The sequence below is a fragment of the Molothrus ater genome, chromosome 20, assembly GCF_012460135.2.
Source record: "Molothrus ater isolate BHLD 08-10-18 breed brown headed cowbird chromosome 20, BPBGC_Mater_1.1, whole genome shotgun sequence".
Taxonomy (NCBI): domain Eukaryota; kingdom Metazoa; phylum Chordata; class Aves; order Passeriformes; family Icteridae; genus Molothrus; species Molothrus ater.
Genome location: NC_050497.2, coordinates 10,007,171 through 10,026,659, shown reverse-complemented (window position 1 = coordinate 10,026,659; position 19,489 = coordinate 10,007,171). Strand labels below are relative to the sequence as shown.

At 61.7% G+C, this 19,489-nt stretch overlaps 1 protein-coding gene across 1 annotated transcript; it reads right to left on the bottom strand.

Annotated features, from left to right (window-relative positions):
* Positions 1–2,051: 2,051 nt before the first annotated feature.
* Positions 2,052–12,717, bottom strand: PTGS1 (prostaglandin-endoperoxide synthase 1). The gene is made up of 11 exons (XM_036394291.2): positions 12,609–12,717; positions 7,381–7,497; positions 7,131–7,271; positions 6,248–6,391; positions 5,723–5,904; positions 5,561–5,644; positions 5,013–5,259; positions 4,444–4,730; positions 3,652–3,799; positions 2,941–3,314; positions 2,052–2,863 (listed from the first exon to the last, which is right to left on the bottom strand). Exons 1-10 carry the CDS (start codon positions 12,715–12,717, stop codon positions 2,959–2,961), a joined length of 1,815 nt encoding a protein of 604 aa, XP_036250184.1. The 3' UTR covers positions 2,052–2,863; positions 2,941–2,958.
* Between the last annotated feature and the right edge of the window lie 6,772 nt (positions 12,718–19,489).

Genomic DNA, 19,489 nt, shown 5'->3' with positions numbered 1-19,489 from the left:
GGAGGCTGAGCTGGGAAAAAGCTGCTGCTGCTGCTGCTGCTTTTTGCCCTTCCTTGAAGCTGAATTTTCAAGGAGATCTATAAATAGGAGTTGAAAAAGCACTTGTCATGTAGGTGTGCAGCCTCTGGGAAATGTTCTGTTTTGGAAGGAGCGGTGCAGTGCAGGGAGGCAGCCAGGGACTGGTGGGTGTTACAGGCCCTCACCTGGCTTTGCTCACAGTTAGTGATGTTCCAATACAAACAGCAGAGCTTGGGCACGGAATGCGAGGGCACAAGGAAGCACGGATGGTTGCTTGGCAAGGGCAGGAATGAAATCCCAGGATGAGTTCAACATGGACATTTAATTGTGGGGCCAGCCAGCATGGCTGCCAGGCAGTGCAGGACAAAATTCAGCTAAGAAAAGATCACACTGAGTTCTTCTGGCCTCCCATCTGCCTCTTCTTTGTAAAATGTTCAAAATATGCCTTTGCTGAAAATCCAAACAAGGTTTCCTGTGCAGTCACTGGCCTGATCCTGTGGCAGGGGGGCCTGCTGGGGAGGGCTGGGAGAGTCTGGAGACTCCCTCCAAGGAGGGGTTGCTTTTCTCCTCCTGCTCAGTGAATCATTGCCTCTGAGGCCACACAAGCCCAGATGTGTGTTTTCATTGTTGCTGCAGGAACCCAGGCAGCCCCATCCTGCTGTCCCTGTCCATCCCCACCGCAGGCAAGCCACAGCTGGGCTCCCCAGAGGGATGTTTAAAAACACAGAGCATGTCCACCAGCTGTGTTTACCAAGAGCTCAAACAGAGGGCACTTCTGGCAGCGCTCTCCTCTCCAGAGCACAGCAGGGAGCCCCTGCCATGCTTGGTGATGCTGGTGGCCACACCAAACACCACCAAGTGTGGGTGCAAACACTGCCTTGGATGTGGCTGTACCTTGGTGACGGGGGGAGCAATTTCTGCAACTGCCATGGCTGGAAACCCAGCACAGAAAACAGAAGAAGAGCTCAGCAGTGCTGGGCTGGGGGAAGCTCTGTGTGCAGGGCCGTGGGTGCCTGGGCTCCTGGGGGAGGTTTCAATAGTGTGTTGGATGCTGTGCCTGGGGCTGGTACGTGTTGGTCCTTCAAAGAAACGATTTCAAAGCTTTTCCTGCTGGCAGGAGGGAGATGCTTTGCTGTCCTGGACTGGTTGGAAGAGGTGCCAGGTTTGCCAGCTGTGGCTCAGCCAAGCTGTCCCAGTGGAACATTCCTCCTTGGTGGCAGGGAGCAGCCAGGCCGTGCCAGGTGTGCCCAGGGGAGCGTTCCTCCTTGGCACAGAGCAGCTCGGCCGCTCTCCCTGTGCCCCGGGGCTCTCGTGCCGTTATCAGCTGTCCCAAAGCAGCGCTGGCAGCCCCGATAGCCGCGAGCAAACGCAGGATGTTTGTGGTTTAACTGAAGCGAGCCGAGCTTGTGCCTGTCGCCAGATGTCAGGGAAGGATGCTGGGGGCTGGAGCGGCTCCCTGCCGGGCAGGGCGGTCACGAGCACAGCTGGAAGCACAGCTGGAAGCGGCTGGCTGGGGGCGTGCCCGGGGAAGGACTGACCGTGCCCTCCTCTCGCGTTGCTGCTCAGCCCTTCTGCACGGCACAGTGCGACTGGAAGCACTGGGCTGTCCGTGTGCCAGGGGAGCACAGAGCAGGTGAAGCTGCCGGCTGTGCCTTCGGGGTCTTGCTGGCCTCTCTGGCTCCCCACATCCCCCAGGAAACTGAAATCCAGATGCTATCCTGGTAATGCTGTCCCATTTCTGAAGGGTTAAAGAGAGTGAGTGAGAAGGCTCATGCCTTGGGAGTCTCTGCTTGCACATGATCCCTTGCTATGACTTCTCCTACCACATCCCAGCCAAGGCACCAGCCCTTTAAGCCTCCCTAATTTAAAATTCCTGTAACACCTCCCTGGGAATGCTGCTGGGATGGAGCAGAGGCTCAGGAGTGCTCCCCTCCTCCAGGACAACAGAGGAAGGAGCTGCAGCTGCATGCTCTCTTACAGACTGTGGCTATTTCATGTCTACAAAACACCCAGGCAGCCAGATTGGTGTGTGGATAGTTTTTATGTGAGAGAAATACACAATGTTGGTCTAAGCAGTGTCACCATGGAAGTACAGAATATCCTGAATTGTGGAAGGGACCCACAAACATTATTACAGTCCAACCCTGGCCCTGCCCAGGACAACCCCAACAATCCCACCCTGTGCCTGAGAGCAGTGTCCAAACACTGAATTGTGGCATTTGAGCAGCACAGGGCTGGGAGGTGGCCAGAGGGGAGCAAAGTTCAAACTGCCTCAGGACACTCAGAGACCCCCATGGAAGCTTCTAAGGGAGAAGTTGCTCCATTTATTGCTTCAGGTGCAGTCAGCAATGGCCCAGCACAGTGCTGGTGGGCACAGCCACAAATAGAGGAGTTTTTTAATCATTTATTATTTTAAATTTCCTTTTTCCTGGAGCTTAACCAGGATCTGATGGGTATCAAGGCCAGTGACAGTGGTTGCCAGCTACCACGTGGCTGGGCTGGGCAAGGGCTGAGCTCTGTTTGGGGAGGAGGACAGAAGCAGGCTCTGTGTGCTGTGAGGATGTGTTTGCTGAGCTGTTAGTGCAGAGAAGGGTGATGATTTTGGGATGGAAGAGACTCCATCCCTTTGTGTGCACAGAGGTAGCATCTTGCTCGGAGCAGCCCCGGGTTGGCAGCCAGTGGCACGTGCCAGGGTCCAAGCCAGCACGACACAGGAGGTCTGGAGATCTGACCTCATGCTTCTCTCTGGTCTCCTCCAGGAGAGACTGCTTTGGTTCCTTCTCCCAGCTGTGCACGTGTGCTGGGCAGGCACAGGGGCAGCAGGTTCCTGCATGCCCACCACTCACTGTAGGAAGGAACAGCATCCTCAGCACCGGGCTGGGAGCTCAGCTCAGCCTGCAACAGGCCAAGGACAGTCCCTACCTGGGCAGGTCAGCCCTGCTAGAGCTCTGTAGAGGATCCAGCAGCCCGAGGGCTGCCGTGCTCTGCAGTGTCAGGCACGTGGAACGCCACGTACGGGCACTTCTTCACATTGAGGCACACGAGCTTCTCCAGGGATGCCGTCTTCACGATCTCAAAGCCAGTTGTTCCACCAAATGTACTGGGTTTCCAGTACTCTGGGGAGCAGATGGGGTTTCCAAAAAGCCCCTTCAGGGAAAATGGAGCTCCGATCTCCACCATGCTTTCCCCAAAAATGCCGTTGGGTTGGGGTTTCTCCAGCAGCAAGCCTGGGTAAAACTCCAGGGCATCAATATCTCCATACAGCTCTTCCAGCTCTGCTGCCTTCTCTTCCTCTCCTGCACCAAGTGAACATCAGAGTGCTTTAGCAAGAGAATCACACCTGGCAAGGACTGGCCTGGCAGTGGGCAAAGGGAGGGTGGCTCCCTCGCAGGCAGTGGCAAGCCTGACTTCCAGGCCAGGGGCCTCAGGAGGAAGGACCCTGCATCCCCTGACACCCCTGCATCCGCCCAGTCTGCCCCACTGTGGGGCCATGAGCAGGCAGGGCTGGGATGGGCAGGGGTGGCTGCTCCAAGCCCAGTGGCAGAGGGGCAGCTCATGGCCTGGTACTCACCCACAGGCACAGAGCCCCTGCCCCGGCCCAGCAAAGCCCCAGGAGCAGCAGTGCAGCCCTACCTGTCAGCTCCTGGAAGGACCTGTAGGGCTTCATGCCAAACCTTTTCCGGTACTCGTTGAAGGGCTGCAGCCTCAGCTGCCGGGACTCCTTGATGACCCCAACGGCCACGTGCAGGACATTGGCATTGATGGTCTGTCCCCCACCGATCTGCAGAGCAGAGACAAGGAGGAGCACACATCAGGCACACCCGCATCAGCCCCAGAGAGCCACCACACTAAAGCACCCTGGGCTCAGGCTGTGACACCAACACATCACTGCAGAGCAAGAGGAGGGTGGGCAGTGCAAAAACCAACTGTGGAGCAGCTTGGTCAGGCCAGCCCTGCTCCCAGGGCAGGGCACAGGGCAGGAGAAGTCCCCGATGGACAGTGACCCAGTGAGGAGGATGAGAGAGATTTCAGGCTCACTGGGAGAACCCAAATGCCCGAAGGGCCTCAGGCTCAGCCTCAGCTGGGCTGCTTGGCACAGGCAAAGAGAGTGAGGAATGGAGCTGCAATCGCTTGGTAGAAAACATCCATGCGATGGCAGCACAGAACAGTGCCAGGCGCTGCTCCAGGCCCCGCGGCTCCGCAGCCGGGCGGGGACATCCCGGCTTCCACAGGCTCTGGCATCACCGGAGTGTTTACTACAGAGCAACAAGGGCAAGCAGCTGGGGCTGCCAGGGCCAGCCCCGCCACGGTGCGGGTGGGGAGGACTCCTGATGTGCCCATGGGCTGCTGCCCTGGGCAGACTCGGTGTGGCACGGGCACCACTGCACGCGTGTCCCTCCCGGAGAGGGCAGAGCAGGACCTTACCCTTCCTGCAACCTGCTTGGAAAAGGACTCCACCAGCGCCTCCACGCCGTAGTCCATGAGCATGGAGGTGTTGTAGAGGAACTGCTTGTAGCTGTACTCTTGTCCCTGGATGATGAAGGAGTCGGGCATCAGCCCGTGCCAGTGATAGAGCTGGTTGAACTCCACGGCGATGCGATTCCGGTACTGGAACTGCGACCCAAACAACAGCTCGGGGTCGAACTTGAGGCTCAGGTAGTACCCACTGAGGTGCTGCACGTAGTCCTCAACAACGATCTTAATGGTCTCCCCTGGGCAGCAGAAAAGAAGCAGCTGGCAGCAGCAGGAGCCACCAGCTCTGCACCTGAGATGTTACCCACATCTACCACAGCAACCATCCACCTCCTCCTGACCATTTTGGATGGACCAAAGCCAATTTTTTTGCTATATGGACCAAAACAAGCAATTCCCAGAAGGATGCCAGAGGAGCTGCCTCAAAGGCAGTTTGACCATTACCCCCAGAAGAGGTTGGCCAGCCTGTGAGTCCTTGGGGGCCGCCCAGGGGCTGGGACAGGACGGGGGCAGTTCCTCACCGATGAGGATGAGCCGCGCCGTCTGGAAGAGCTGCTCGTCGCTCCAGGTGGGGTGGTCCCGCTTGAGCAGGTCGCAGACGCGGTTGTGCTCTCGCAGCCAGAGCGTGGCGTACACGCAGAGCCCCGGCAGCAGCCCGAACACCTCCTGCCCCACCGCCAGCTGCCGCTCCCGGGGCACGCCCGACGGGTACACCATGTGCACCGGGGCCTCGCTGACCGTGGGCGGGTACACCTCGCCATCCACCACCTGGGGACACAGCAGCGACAGGGCAGAAAGGGGAAGGGACAAAAACATCCCAGTAAAAGCCTGCCCAGCCAAGGGCACCGCGTTGCTCTCCTGCACGAGGTGAGTGGAATGGAAACACCTCCCTCATAGAGCCCCAAATGCCTGCTGCCATCAGAGCAGCTGCACCCCAAAGAGTGTCCCCCGGCCAGCAGCCACGCAGGGCATCAGGGTTGGGGTCTGCCAAGAGGTGCCAGAGGAACATGGGCTTCAAACAGCCCTGGCTCACAGGACTGGGATGTGTTTCAGTTGTGCTGGGTGGTACCTGGAATTTCAGCTTCCCATCTCGGAAGAGTCGCAGCTGGTGCTGCCGCTGCAGGTTGTCCCCGTACAAATGCCCCAGGTCCACCTGTGGAGAGAACAGGGCATCAAGGTTGCTCTGAGAGGCACAGGGACCCCAACACCCCCTCAGTCCTGCTGCCCTCACCCCATGTCCCAGAGCCTTGGTGAAGCCACGTCCCATCTTCCCAGATGTCTTGAAGAACTGGTGGGTGAAATGCTGGGCGAAGAAGGCAAACATCATGTTGGTGCCTCGGGGATCAGCCTCAAACTTGTGCCGCAGCAGGAACCTCTCTGCCAGGAGCTGGGGGTCAGGGAGCTGCAGCTTCCCTGCAAAGGATGGAGGTTGAGGGAAGATGCCCAGTGCCAACCCAGGCCGGTACTTGTGCTGTGTGCAGGGCTGCTGGTGGTGTCTGCTGCAGCATCAGGCACAGACTCATCTGCACAAGGACCTTGCAGCCCTCTCACACAGGCTGTGACATGTCCCAGCAGCTCAGCCTGAGCTGTCCCAGCAGCAATCCAGATGTCATCAATCTCCTGCAGCAGAGCCAGTCTGGGCAGGACAGGGGTAGCACGTGGCACTGCCAGTGGTGCTTTCCAGAAGTGTCCATGGCAGCCAAAGCTTGGCCATGGCTGGGTGGGAAACACTCAGGCTGTGGGAGCAGCCACGTACCTTTGGTGCCCATGGGCGTGGGGCAGTCGTCTGGCACGGGCGGCAGGATGCGGGTGTAGTAGCTGACGTTGGCATAGGCCTCCCAGCTGATGTAGCCATAGTCAGAGTTGAAAGTGGGGGGGCTGGGGATGAGATTGGCACGAACTGAAAGGAGAGAGGGGGATCACCACTGTGGGCTTGAGGCAGCAACCCACAGGCTCTGCCCCTGGTCCCTGCCCGCCTGCTCTGTGCTGCCAGACAGCCCCTGGCACCCCAAAAACCAGAAAGGGACCAGCAGTGGAGGCATGTGGGTGTCCTGGGCTTTGCTCCGAGCCTTTTAAAGGCTGCAATTCCCTGCAGGAAAGGAGGGCTCGTGCTAATGTGCTAAGTGGATCCTTGGATGATGGATGAGATGACAAACCCTTAGAAATGGTGAAGGCAACAGCCGGAGCCTTGCAAGCGTGTCGCTACGGCTCCAAGAGCTGGAACCTAAATATTTATGCAAAGTGATGAATATGGAGACATGAGTAACAAGGGCCATATTTCCACGGGCTGCTTTCTGTGCAGCTGTGAAACAGCTCCTTGGCCTGGGGAGTGCAGCATGCCAAGAACTGCTCGTGTTTCCCAGCCAGCTGGCAGCTTGGCACAGTGCTGGGGACCCCCTACACCCCACTGCACCCTGGCTGGGCAGCTCCCCCAGGCACAGTGACAGTGTGACAGGGTGATGGAAGGAACAGGGTGACGACCTTCTGGGTCTCCTGCTGAGGTGACTCCAGCCCAATGCCCACCCTGCTCACAGGAGTTGCTCAGCATCGCTGCAGCCCTGCTATCCCCACCCACACATCTGTGCATGCCAGGGGGTCCTCGAGTCCTGCTGAACCCCAAACCCTCTCCAACCCCTCACCTGTCAGCACGAGCCTCATGAGCGTGTCCCTGATGAAGGTGCTGTTGATAATGTCCCAAAACCACTTGAAGTGGGTCAGGATGAAGTGGTAGAAGGCAGGACTGGGCTTCAGCAGGTTGTGGAGACGTGTCCAGAACTCAGCTGGGGGAAACAGAGCAGTCACTCTCCCTGCTGAGGAGCCAGCCCACCCAGAGCAGTGAGTGCTGTGGGGACAGGGCTGCCCTGGCAGATCCTGGGGACAGGGACTCACGGGAGGTGCAGTTGACCCCGTAGTACCCGGTCCGGGTGCAGTCGCACTCGTATCCTCTGAGGCCAACCCTCACACACACCCCTTGGTTCTGGCAGGGGAAATAGCAACAGGGATTCACTGCAGGGGAAGAGAGAGAGAGAGACATCACCATCCAGCCAGCACATCGCTGCATCTGCTGGCTCCCTGCTCCTCAAGGGAGGGACAGTGCCTCGGAGCCAGCCCAGCGGGTCCAGCTCAGGGAGGAGGTGCAGTGCTGCAGGAGCCAAGCCCTGCCCTGTGGGGGTGTCTCCCCGTGCCTGGGGGCTGCTGTGCCCCCGGAGCCCCAGCCCGGGCTAAAGCCATGCAAACAGCCACTGTGCTAATAACAACAGCCATTGTCGGGGCCGTTTGCTTTGGCAGGGCCCCTCAGCCCCACCGCCCCCAGCGGATGGAAAGGGCCTCTCATGGCTCACTCCCAGCTCCCGCCCGGCCCCTTCCTCCACCACCTTCATGCCCAGCCTGCAGGGATGAGATAAGGCCCCTTGCAGCCCTTCCCAGGCTGTGGGATCGTGTGGGACAGGGAGACCCTCTGGCACGGAGCAGCTCTCATGCTGAGCAGCTCCATCCCCACCAAGCCTCTCCGGGCTGCCCTGGAGCAGGAAGATCCTTGTAACTCCACCATCCACAGCCCCTCCAAGAGCAGCAAACCTCAGGGGATAGAGAAACACTGGCCAGGGTGGCCAGAGACTCCTCTGCCTTCCATCAGCCAAAGGAGTGCTCTGGAAATTGGGATGTTCTCTGTCACTGCTGCCTCCTGAAATCCTCACCAGTGGCATTCTCAACTCACCAAGCCAGGTCTGGACAGAGCCTTTGTGCCAGGAGGGAAGTGCCTAAAGCCCAGAGCTGGCTGCACACCTGGCTTTGTCAGAGCACACTGGAGGCCACCAGCCCCACCAGGGCACACAGCACTCATGGACAAGGTGCCACCAAGGCAGTGCCCAGCTCTGGAGCTGCTGGCTGCAGGAATGGGGGACAGGCAGCACACACCGAGTGCTGAGGAGACTGACAGCCACTGCCAGGGTGCCCAGTGCCACAGCTGATGGAGGAAGGTCTCCTGAGCCCATCAGCTGCTCCATGTGGCTCATGAGCTCACCAGATCCCTGCCAGACCCGCTTCAGGTTCTTCAGGAATTTGGGAACATTGCTGGGGAGGTGGGATGGGCATGCAGAACAGAAACCACATTTTTTCCATAGGAAATTGCAGCTAAAAATTAACATCTTTGGAAAATAAAGGTAATTTTGTGAAGTTGCTCAGTGTCCCAGCAGGCACATGCTCGGGGCAGGGCAGGGAGCCCGGGGCTCAGCCAGCAGCTCTGCCGGGCTGTGCTCAGCCCTGTGGTCCCAAATCCCTCCCGGCACACAAGGCCCAAACTTGCAAAGACGTGCTCAGCTCCCAGCACTTCCGTCAGGCTCCCTTTCATCTTGGATCTTTTCATGTCTCCAGATGGGAGGCAGCAGGCAGGATCTTATTTATCTCAGACAAATTAAGGTCAGACCACCCGTTCAGATTTTTGCAAGATGGGAATTTTTGGAAAGGGGGAGGTGTTGCAGCGCAGCTGGAGCATCCTCTGGGCTATTCCCACGCCGGTAGCTCCACACTTGGCTCTGCTGCAGACCCGGTGAAAGCCCCGACGAGCAGCCCCGTGCCGTGCCCGCTGCAGCCCGGGGGAAGCCGGGCTCCTGTGGGCTGGGAGGATGCTCTGGCACAGCAGGTCGAGTCCTGCCCCGTGTCTCCAGCTGATTTGGGGAGTCAGGAGAAGTTCGCTCGGCCGGGGCCCTCCCCAGTGCGAGCAGTGCAGTCGTGCCGAGCCCTCCTCCGAGGCGGGTTTGGCGGCGTGCCGGGCTGTGCCGTTCCGTGCTGTGCCGTTCCGTGCTGTGCCGTGCCATGCTGTGCCGTGCCGTGCCGTGCCGTGCCGTGCCGTGCTGTGCAGGGCCGTGCTGTGCCGTGCCGGGCCGGGCTGTGCCGGGCCAGGCCGTGCCGTGCCATGCCGTGCCGTTCCGTGCTGTGCCGGGCCGGGCCGTGCCGTGCCGTGCCGTTCCGTGCTGTGCCGTTCCGTGCTGTGCAGGGCTGTGCCGTGCTGTGCTGTGCCAGGCCGTGCTGTGCCGTTCCGTGCCGTGCCAGGCCGTGCTGTGCCGTGCTGTGCCGTGCCGTGCCGTTCCGTGCCGTGCCATGCCGTGCCGTGCCGTGCTGTGCCGTGCCGTTCCGTGCCGTGCCGGGCCGTGCCGTGCCGTGCCGTGCCGTGACGTGCCGGGCCGTGCTGTGCCGTGCTGTGCCGTGCCGTGCCGTGCTGTGCCGTGCCGTGCCATGCTGTGCTGTGCCATGCTGTGCTGTGCCATGCTGTGCTGTGCCGGCCGTGCCGGGCCGTGCTGTGCCGTGCCGTGCCGTGCCGTGCCGTGCTGTGCTGTGCTGTGCCGTGCTGTGCCGTGCTGTGCTTTGCCGTGCTGTGCTGTGCCGTGCTGGGCCGCGCCTCCCACGGTTCACTGCAGTGTCAGTGCCGCCGCCGGGTCCCCGAGGCGGGGTGGGAGCAGCGTGTTCCAGCCAAAAGGGTGGGAAGGGGCTGGAGCGTGTCCTGGCCCGCGACACCAGCCCCATCACATCCTGAGGAGCCTCCCTGTGCAGCAGCTCCGTGCCTCTCCACACCCCGGCCAGGAATCCTGCGCTGGCCTTGCCAGGACGGCTCCAGGTATGGGAAAGGCCCTGCAGCGGGAGCACGGCCCCTCCGTGCCGGCAGGGCCGGTGCACTCGCTCCATCACCGCTGAAAAATGCCAGATTTGGGGACAACATCCGTTCCACAAACCGCAGCCAAAGCAACCTGGGGTGAATCATGGCCGGGACGGAGCCGGGCTCGTTCCATGGGACCTGGCTGAGCTGCCGCAGGCTTTGGAGACCGTGAAACGCTTACGCACTTGTTTGTCTGATCCTGGAAGGTTTCTCGGGCCCACGAACTATTCACAGCACACACACCACAGCCAGATTGTCATCTGCAACCACTTCTGGCAGCACCATGAGCAGGAGCAGCGTGCCAGGCCCACAGCTGTGTTCCACGAGGGCTCAGTGATCCTCCCCCTGCACCTGAGCCAGGCTGCCTGCCCAGGATGGGCTGGAGGGGTGACACAGCCCCAGGGCTCTCTGGCTTCGCTCTGCAGCCCGGGCTGGCTCTCTGTGAGCCCCACTGCAGAGGGGGATGTGCTTGGAGGAGATGCAGACCACAGGCAATGGAAACAGCCATGAATGCAAAGCAGCTCTGGCAGAGGTGCCCCCCTGCCTCCACACAGCAGGGCCTGTGCCCCACCTGCCCCGTGGCTGGGGCTCGGGCACACGGTGATGTTGGGGTGCTGCCACTGCTCCTGTCTGGCAGCCTGAGTTGTGCAATGGCTGCTCAGAGGACAGTCAGGTTTACTTTGCAAGAATGCTTGAACAAAACTATACCCCTGAAGGCAAGTTAGCAGCCAAGGGCAATATCTGCAGGGAAAACTGAGAAACACCTTGGGACCAGCCTGGCTCTGCTCACAGCCAGAGGAAAAGTCTACAGAGAACAAACACCAAGGCTCAGAGCCAAGGTGCAGCCAGTGAGGAGTCAAGTAAAGTGCTCTGAGCAGCAAATATAAAGTGAGCAGGAGATCTCAGCCTCAGCACAACATCCTGTTATTTGGTCTTTAAGAGCAGATCCGAGGACTAGATTAGGGCTGTGGTCCTCCTGGTGCAACGCTGGGGAGGAGCAGAGCCCAGACACTCTGCACCTCGGGGCACAGCACAGTTCCCCTAATTTCTCAATCAGATATCTCCCTCGCTAATTAGGGCTTGGAAAAAAGCCGTCTTTTCCTGTACATCATGTATTGCAGGTATTTCCCCCCCCCCCCACATAATGAAATTTGCTTTGATCGTGCTGTGCAGCAGTCAGCTCCAGGGCTGCACCATTCCAGTGTTGCATCCGTCGCAGCTGCTTCAGGCACGTGGGTCCTCAGCATGTCCTGTGGTCAGCAGGACACACAGATGCTGGCCCAGCTGTCCTCAGCTCCCAGAGGAACTTCTCAGGAAGATAAAACACGTGTAAAGAGATGGCCAAGCTGGAGAAAGCAGAGCAGAGGCTGTCCCTTGCCTGTCCCCACCACCTGTGGTCCAGCCCAGCCAGGGACAGCCAGATCCATCCCCTGGGGATTCTCCTTTCAGCAGATGTGGCTGATGTGCCCTGCAGTGGGGTGCCTGCCACCTCCCCAGCCACGCTGAGGTCACTCAGCATCGGGCTCACCCAGCCCCACTGTTTCTGGTGGCTGGACCTGTCACCCGGCTGGGTCACACCCCAGCTCCTGGAGTCCCCTGCAGAGCTGGCCATGGGTTTGAGAAAGGGTTTTATTTAACCACCCGCTCCATGGGTGCCTGCCATAGTCAGCATTATTCCTCACCATCTCCTGGTGAGCCTGGGGTTGGGCAGCACGTGGTGCTGGGAAGGAAACGATGGCTGAGGCCACCAGAGCCGCCCCTGCTGCTCCCAGCCCTCCATCCTCGCTCCCAGCTGCAGCGTCACCAGCCGTGCATTTGGGGACAGCGGCAGGGCCCTGGCTGCCAGCACGCACGGGCATTGTCCCCCTCTCCTTGGAGGAGCCCCGTCCCGGCCGGGAGGCTGCAGGAAGCGGCCGGGCACTGCCCCTCAGCCGAGTGGCGGGGCCGGCGCGGGGTGGCCGCGGTCTTGGCGGGGATCCAGCCCTGTCGTGCGTCCCCGGCCGCCTCGGGCCAGCGATGTCTCCCCCGGGCCCTGCGTGTGGTCCCTGCGGGAGGGGGACGGGGGAAGTTTGTTCCACCAGGGCGCTTCTGCTCCCAGCCGGGCGTGACGGGCCGCAACCTGCGGGCACCCTGACCCGGGCGGTGGTCGTGGGGCTCCTGCCAGCCGCCCCTGCCCACCCTGCCTGCCCTCCGTCCCGGACACGGAGGGCACCGGAGGGCGAGGACGAGCCGGGGGCGGCGAGTGCGATCCCGCCGGGACCCGCCGGACCGCGGCCCGGTCCCGCAGCGCCCGCCCCGCAGCGCTCCCCGCTTCCCCGGGACTCCCGGTACTGGACCCTGCGGGACCAGGTCCCCTCGCCCCCCCGGTGCCGAATGTCCCCTGTTCGGGATGTCGCCGCTCCACCGGCACCGACTCCCCCGCGTCTCCCTCCCTCCCTCCCTCCCGGTGCGGTCCCGCCCCGCGTACCGGAGCCGGTGCCGGCGGCGCTCCCGGCGGCGCAGAGCAGCACGGCGTGGGCGAGCAGCAGCCGAAGCCCCGCGGCCGGCGGGGCCCGGGCCCGGCACCCACCGCCCATGGCGAGAGGCAGCTCCGCCGCGTCCCGCGTCGCACCCGGCGCGGCCCCGCCGCCCCCGCCCCCGCCGCGCTGCCTCCCGCCCCCGACGGGACGGGACGGGACGGGACGGGGCCGCCTCCGACAGCCCGGCCCGCCGGGGACTGCCCCGGCTGCGCTCCCCTCCCCTGATCCGCTTGGCCACCCCTGCGTCCCCAGCCCTGCCCCGGTCCGTGCCTCTCCCAGGAACCCCAGGTTCCCTCGTTTCCCTCCCAGTCCCCACCTACCCGGACATCTCCATACCCAGCTCCTGGTTCCCACATCCCGCTGCATCCCCACGCCCACGCCCTTGCTCCCACGTCCCCCTACATCCCAATTCCACATCCCAGCTCCCCCAGGACTCCATGCTGTCCCCAAACTCCTTGGCCTGGCTCAGCTCCTCCGAGTGGCCGCAAGAGGCTGCCCGGGCAGTGCTGCCCGGCTGTGCCCGGAGCCCGGCTGCCCACAGCCGCCAGCGGCCAGAAGAGCTGAGTTTATCGGTGGAACCATCGCCCGTGTTTCCTCCCGGATGCTTTGTTCCCAGCACCAGCCGCTGGAGCCGGACAGGACTCAGCCAGCCCGGCCCGGGCAGGCAGCAGCGACCCCACAGGAATCGAGTGGGGCTGGGAGAGGCTCTGCATGGCTCTGGGGTAGGCGAGAGCACGGAGGGCTGCAGACCTGGCTGGGACGTCCCCAGACTGGTGGAACCCAGAGGTCGGAGCCTGCTGAGCCTCTCAGCGGCAGAGACCCCAGCGCAGGCCGGGCTGTGAGAGGATTATCGCGGCTTTTGCTGAGCTGCAGGAAGCCCTGGCAGGCTGGGGGAGCGCAGTTCCTGCCTGGACCCCGCTTGATTCCTCTGAGGGGGCTTCAGCAGCAGGGAGGGAGTGTCCTCACAGGGCAAGCGGCTTTCACAGGCGTCCGAAAATGCACGAGGAGCCTCAGATCTAGCTTCAGCAGGCAAATGCACCAGCCATGATATAAACATGAGCTCAGCAGGCTCTGGATGCGCTCACGCAGGGTGGGGACACTGCCTCTGCTCCCACTGACGAGCTCACACAGGGAATTGGGGCAGGTTTTGCTGTATGTGTGCAGTCGGTGCAGTCACGGCTGCTCCTGCCCCCTGCCAGCCTCCCCAGGGTGTCACAGTCCCAGGAAGGCAGTGGTTCACCCTGTGGCTGCTGTATTTCCCCTCCATTCCCTCTTGCAGCGCCACCAGCCCCAGCTCTGGCCTGTCCCGCACCCGATGCTGACCCTGGTGACCGCAGCACGCGTGACCCGGCCCAGCCTGACCCCCACCCGCAGCGGGGCAGCCCCGCAGCCCTCGGGGATGTCCCGCTCCAGCCGCGCTCCGCTCTCACTGCCCCTCCTTTCCCTGTCACCGCGTTTCAATAACCACTCTCTTGCACAATGCCGGAAACGGCTGCAACAGCCGCTGTCTGGCCAGGGCTGCCATGCAGGGGCTGTCCCGGCTCTGCTGGGGAGGGAGGGAGGAAGGGAGGGGGCTCTGCTGCCGGCTCAGGGTGTCCTGCAGACCCCCACCGCTCCCGGTGTCTCTCGAGCAGCCAGACCCCTCACTCCAGTGCTCAGTGCTCAGCTCTAAACCAGCAGCCGCTGAACTCCCCGGTGCCAGCCCCGGCTGCCACCAGACTTCCCTTGGCTCAGTCTGAGCTGCAGCCCACGGTGTCTGACCGCACATCCCAGGGCGGCAGCCAGCCCTGGGTGCCCAGAGGAGTTCCTGTCCCCAGCCAGGGCAGAGCAGGGTGGTGTGCTCGGGCACTGTGTGAGACTGTGGTCTCAGAGCCTTGGGGCAGGCCAGGGCCAGCTGAGGCACAGAGGGCACATCTGGGGATCTGCCACAGGCAAAATGGGCACCAGGTCTGGCCAGCAAATGCCCTGACACCACTCTGGAATAGAGAGGGGATCTCCAGTGCGGTGCAGCCAAATGCGACGTGTGCCTCACTGCCGTGTCCTGGGGGACAGCAGGAGACAAACAGACCCCACTGGGGCCCTGGCTACCCCGGGGATGTGCCGGTGCTGCCCCGGGGATGTGCCAGTGCTATCTCGGGGTTGTGCCGGTGCTGTCTCGGGGATGTGCCGGTGCTGCTCCGGGGATGTGCCAGTGCTATCTCGGGGTTGTGCCGGTGCTGTCCCGGGGATGTGCCGGTGCTGTCTCGGGGATGTGCGGGTGCTGCCCCGGGGTTGTGCCGGTGCTGCCCCGGGGATGTGCCGGTGCTGCCCCGGGGATGTGCCGGTGCTGCCCCGGGGATGTACCGGTGCTCCTCGGGGATGTGCGGGTGCTGCCCCGGGGATGTGCGGGTGCTGCCCCGGGGATGTGCCGGTGCTGCCCCGGGGATGTGCGGGTGCTGCCCCGGGGATGTGCCGGTGCTGCCCCGGGGATGTGCCGGTGCTCCTCGGGGATGTGCCGGTGCTGCTCCCGGGTTGTGCCGGCGCCAGAGTCCCGGGATGGTGCGGGAATGACCCTTGGGCTGCGGTGCAGAGCAGGACGGAGAAGGCAGGCTCGGAGCCGTGCTGGGATGCACCAGAGCCCCGCCCGAGGCTCCGGTGAGCGGTCACCGCCCCGGTCACGGCCCCGCGCGTCTGTCCCGGCGGCGGCGGCGGGGCCCCGGTGCTGCCGGCGCGTCCTCCGTAGGGAGGCAGCAGAACACCGCCGATGGCAGCGCGGCGGCGGCGGCGGGAGGGCTGCGAGCCGCTGGGAGGCACTGGAAGGTGCTGGGAGGCACGAAGCATCGCTGCTCCTTTGCTGCTCTGCCTTGGGCCGCCCCGCATCTCCTCTCCGGTCCCCTGAGCCCCTCATTCCCCGTGTTTGGGGTGGTGCTGCCCCCGGAATCCGAAACGTGACTGGAACAGGAGAGCGGGACACAATAACCTGTGGCGGGTCAGCACCCAAAATCCTTCCCCTCATAAAATCCTTTCCCCCATCTGCCCGAGGATGCTGGAGCCACGGGAACACCCGAGCCATGGCAACACCATGAGACAAGGGGCAAAGGAGCAGCTCAGGGACACCACCCACCCTGAGCCCCACACAGGGAGCAGAGCTGTGGGCAGCCAGGCAGGGGCACCCCTGGCTCCCCACACCAGGCCTGTCAGGACTGTGTCCCTCTGATCTGCATGGCCATGGAGCATCCCCGGGCTGACCCATCCTTGTCCATCCCTGAGCAGCTTCTCTGTGGGATGTGCTTCAGTGGGGGAACATTGGCCGTGGGCTGCAGGGGATGTGCAGAGAACACAGAAGCTGAACCCTACATTTTTCTGCTGTGAGGTTAAGAGGTGACCGGTGGCAAGGCCCCGTGGGGAAGGTCCCCAATAGCCACAGAAACAAGGGCACAGCAGATGCTGGTGGCTGGAGACCCCTCAGGGGACAGCGCTCAGGGCTAGTCCCCTCTGCCTCAGGGGGCTGTGGGGGCACAGGGCCAACAGGGGCAGCCCGGGGGGCCAACCCCTCCCCGATGGCTGCACAGGGCTGGCGGCCCCTTCCCCAGCTCCGCCGGGCACAGCAGAGGAGGACCCAGCATTTCCTCCGGCACGGGGAGCTGACAGACAGTTTGGGGGGCTGCAAATCAGAATTGAAAAGCCGGGGCTGGACAGGCTGTCTGGGAACTCGTAACCTGAGCCCCAGGAAAGGAGGACTCAGGAAAGCGCTTTCAGCAATCATATTCATCATCTTCAGCTCAGGCTCATTAGGCTCCGGAGCCCAGCCCCGCCACCGCCAACGCCTCCCGCACGCAGATAGAGCCGCCGGCTCAGACAAATAAATGCTTCCAGCTTCCCGGTGGATGCGGCAGGTCAGGGAGCATCTGATGCCAATTACCCGCGGTGTAGGGTTCCCGGGCAGCCCCTGCGCTCCGGCCCTGCCGCCCGGCCCTGCCCCGGCCACCGACAGCTCCCCTCCCGTGCGGGGCGGCCCCACGGGTCACCCTCTGCTCCCAGTGCCAGCAGCGATGGGGACAACGAGGGCAGAGCTCCAGCCTTGTGCCCCAGGGGAAGAACAGCCCCGTGCCCCCGTGCTTTGGGCTCCTCCATCCCGGATCGGGGCCGGCACTGGGATTGATCACCCCAGCGCTTCAGGGCATGGTCGAAGGCCACCTCACCATGCGGCTGTCCCCACAGGCGTGTCACTGCTGCCACTCCCTCTCAGGCTGTCCCCACACTCCTGCTCACAACAGGGACCCTCCTCCCTGCTCCTGGCCAGGCCCCAGCGGGTACAGCAGGTTTGGAGCCGAGGGGCTGGCAGAGCCCCGAGCACTGGGCAGCCCCTCACCAAGCAGGGGAAGCGTGCCGGGGCTGTGCATGGCCGTGTGGGTGCCCTGCACCCCTCTGTGCCTGCTGGGTGTGGGTCCCACGGGATCCCTGGGGCAGCTCAGCCCCACCTCAGGCCCTGAGCAGAGGACAGCTGGGGGAGTCTTGTCAGATTCAGGTCCAAAATCACAATGGGACATGGAAACCCACGGACAGGGCTGGGAGGGTCCAGGTGTCCATCCCGAGGGGTGATGGCCGCCAGCACAGCCACGCAGCCTCGCCAGGCTCGGTGGGAAACGGGCACAGGTGGCTCCTGGGGACGGCTGCACGTTCCCACTTCCCCAGGCTCAGGCTGGCCTGGATGTCCTTAATTGCCCAAAGGTCGGTGTCCCCGAGCCCAGGGCCACGTGTCGGAGGGACTGCGGGCAGGAACCTGACACGGACAGGAGTCACTCGGGATCAACGCCGGGGGTCAGGAAATTACAACGGACACGAACCTAAACACGCTGCACGTCCCCCCAGGTAATCAGGGGCCGGGCCAGATTCCAGCTGACAGCTTAAATGCCCTAATTCCTCAGCCGCTGTGGCTCGAGGGGGTCCCGTGTGCCGTGGGCTTCTCCCAAACGGTCTCGGAGCTGGAGATTTGTCTGTAATTGGAGGCGTGTTGCATTCCCCTGAAAGTAGCCAGGTCCCGCTGGAGGGGGGCTGCGGGAAGGCAGCAATTTCCCTTATGGAATTATTTACCTGATTAGAGAGTTTATTTTATCAAAATTGCTTCAGAATGGGGCTGCTCAGTGTGTCCAGCACAGGGAGCTCCCCGGTGGGGCTGGCGGCCTGGAGACAGGTAATTTGTGTGGTTAATGGGACTAATCCACCAGGCAATTACACCGATGGATTTCACGGCTGCAAAGTGCTCTGTTCCCATTAATTAAAAATCTGTTAAGAAGATTAGCACGTAAAGGTATCAAAAGAAACCCACGAGTTTCTTTCCCCACAGGCCCCCCGAAGGCGAGTGTGGGAGTGCTGGATTGCTCACATTAGCACAAAAATTATTCTTTTAAAGGTAAGGGCTTCACATCCAAAGTGACTGCTGACAGTTTACCCCGACTTCTCTACCAAGAGGTCCTTTATTTTTAATTACAGTTTTTTTAAAATTAGCCCTGATTGTTCGTGTGGAGTGTTAGCTTAAATATATTTGGAACGTGTGGTTCCCCTGTGTGCGGCAGCACAGGGTGAGGAGGGCAGCCCCTGGCCCAGCCCTGCTCCCCACGGGCCCCCACTGCTGGGCTGCTGCTCGGGACTGCCCAGGAGGGCTCTGAGGGGTCTGAACTCAGCATCCCACTGAGATGGTCCCCCAGGGCAGGAATGGGGATGGCAGCACCACCACAGGTGGCACCAAGCCCAGCTCTGCAGCAGGCGCTGGGCTGTCCGGGCAGCTCCCCAGTGTGCCGGGGGCACTGACTCCAGCAGAGGCTTCTCTGTGGCGGGAGAGCTGTGCCACCACTGCTGCACCCCCGGGACACCCCAGGGACACCCCACCCCACTCCCAGCCTGGCTCTGCTCAGCCCCTCTCACCACTCCTGCTCTTTGTCCACAGCCAGACACGAACAAAACAAAAGCAAATTCCCCAGCAGCTGAAGGTGCCATTTTTATGGCTGGGCTGAACGAGGAAGTATTTTTTGATCTGTTAAAAATCCTGAATATTATCTGACAGTTTATCTTGTTTCTCGAATCCGTGTCTTTGCAGCAACGCCAGCTCATTTACATGTGTATTGCGCCTGCCTCCACGGGTGCTGAGGTCAATTGAAACTCAAGAAAAGAGGAGAAATTTATGCAAAACTGTTGATTGCATTTGTATGTAATGAAATCATCCAATATTCATCTGACTATAGACTCTAATCTGAAAGGAGAAGTGAAGGACATAAGAGTCACTGGAAAGCAATAATGAGCTTCTGTAGTGATTAAAAAAGCACTTGAGCTTTCTGAAAATCCAGCCAGAAATCGTGTCTAATCAACACGGAATATAGGAGGCAGAGATTACATTGATACATTTTGCAAAGCTCACTGTTGAAAATGCATGCTCGCTGTAAACTCTGACATGCCATCCAGGCTGTGGATACAAATCCGGGCGGCACAATCAGCGCCCGCCCGTCCCTGGCACAAAGCAATCTCCGTGTCTCTGCTCCGTGACTCACAAGGAGCGCAATCACTTCTATTTTGAAGAGCAATGTTGTTTTTTAACTATGTCGAGAGCTTCCAGCTTCCTTGGAGTTTTTCCTTCCCTGTGCCTCAGTTGCTCGTGTCCCTGTGGCCGCGGGGCTGGGCCAGCAGCTGCCAGGAGCCCGGGGCCTGCCCTGCTGTGTCCAGCCTGGAGCACTGCACCATCCTGGTGGAGCTGAGAGTGGCTTTGGGCAGCCTGGGAAGGGCACAGGGATGTTGGGACTGTAACCCCCAGGGGACCCCCACCCCTCCAGGCCACAGCAGTGCCACCAGTGGGACC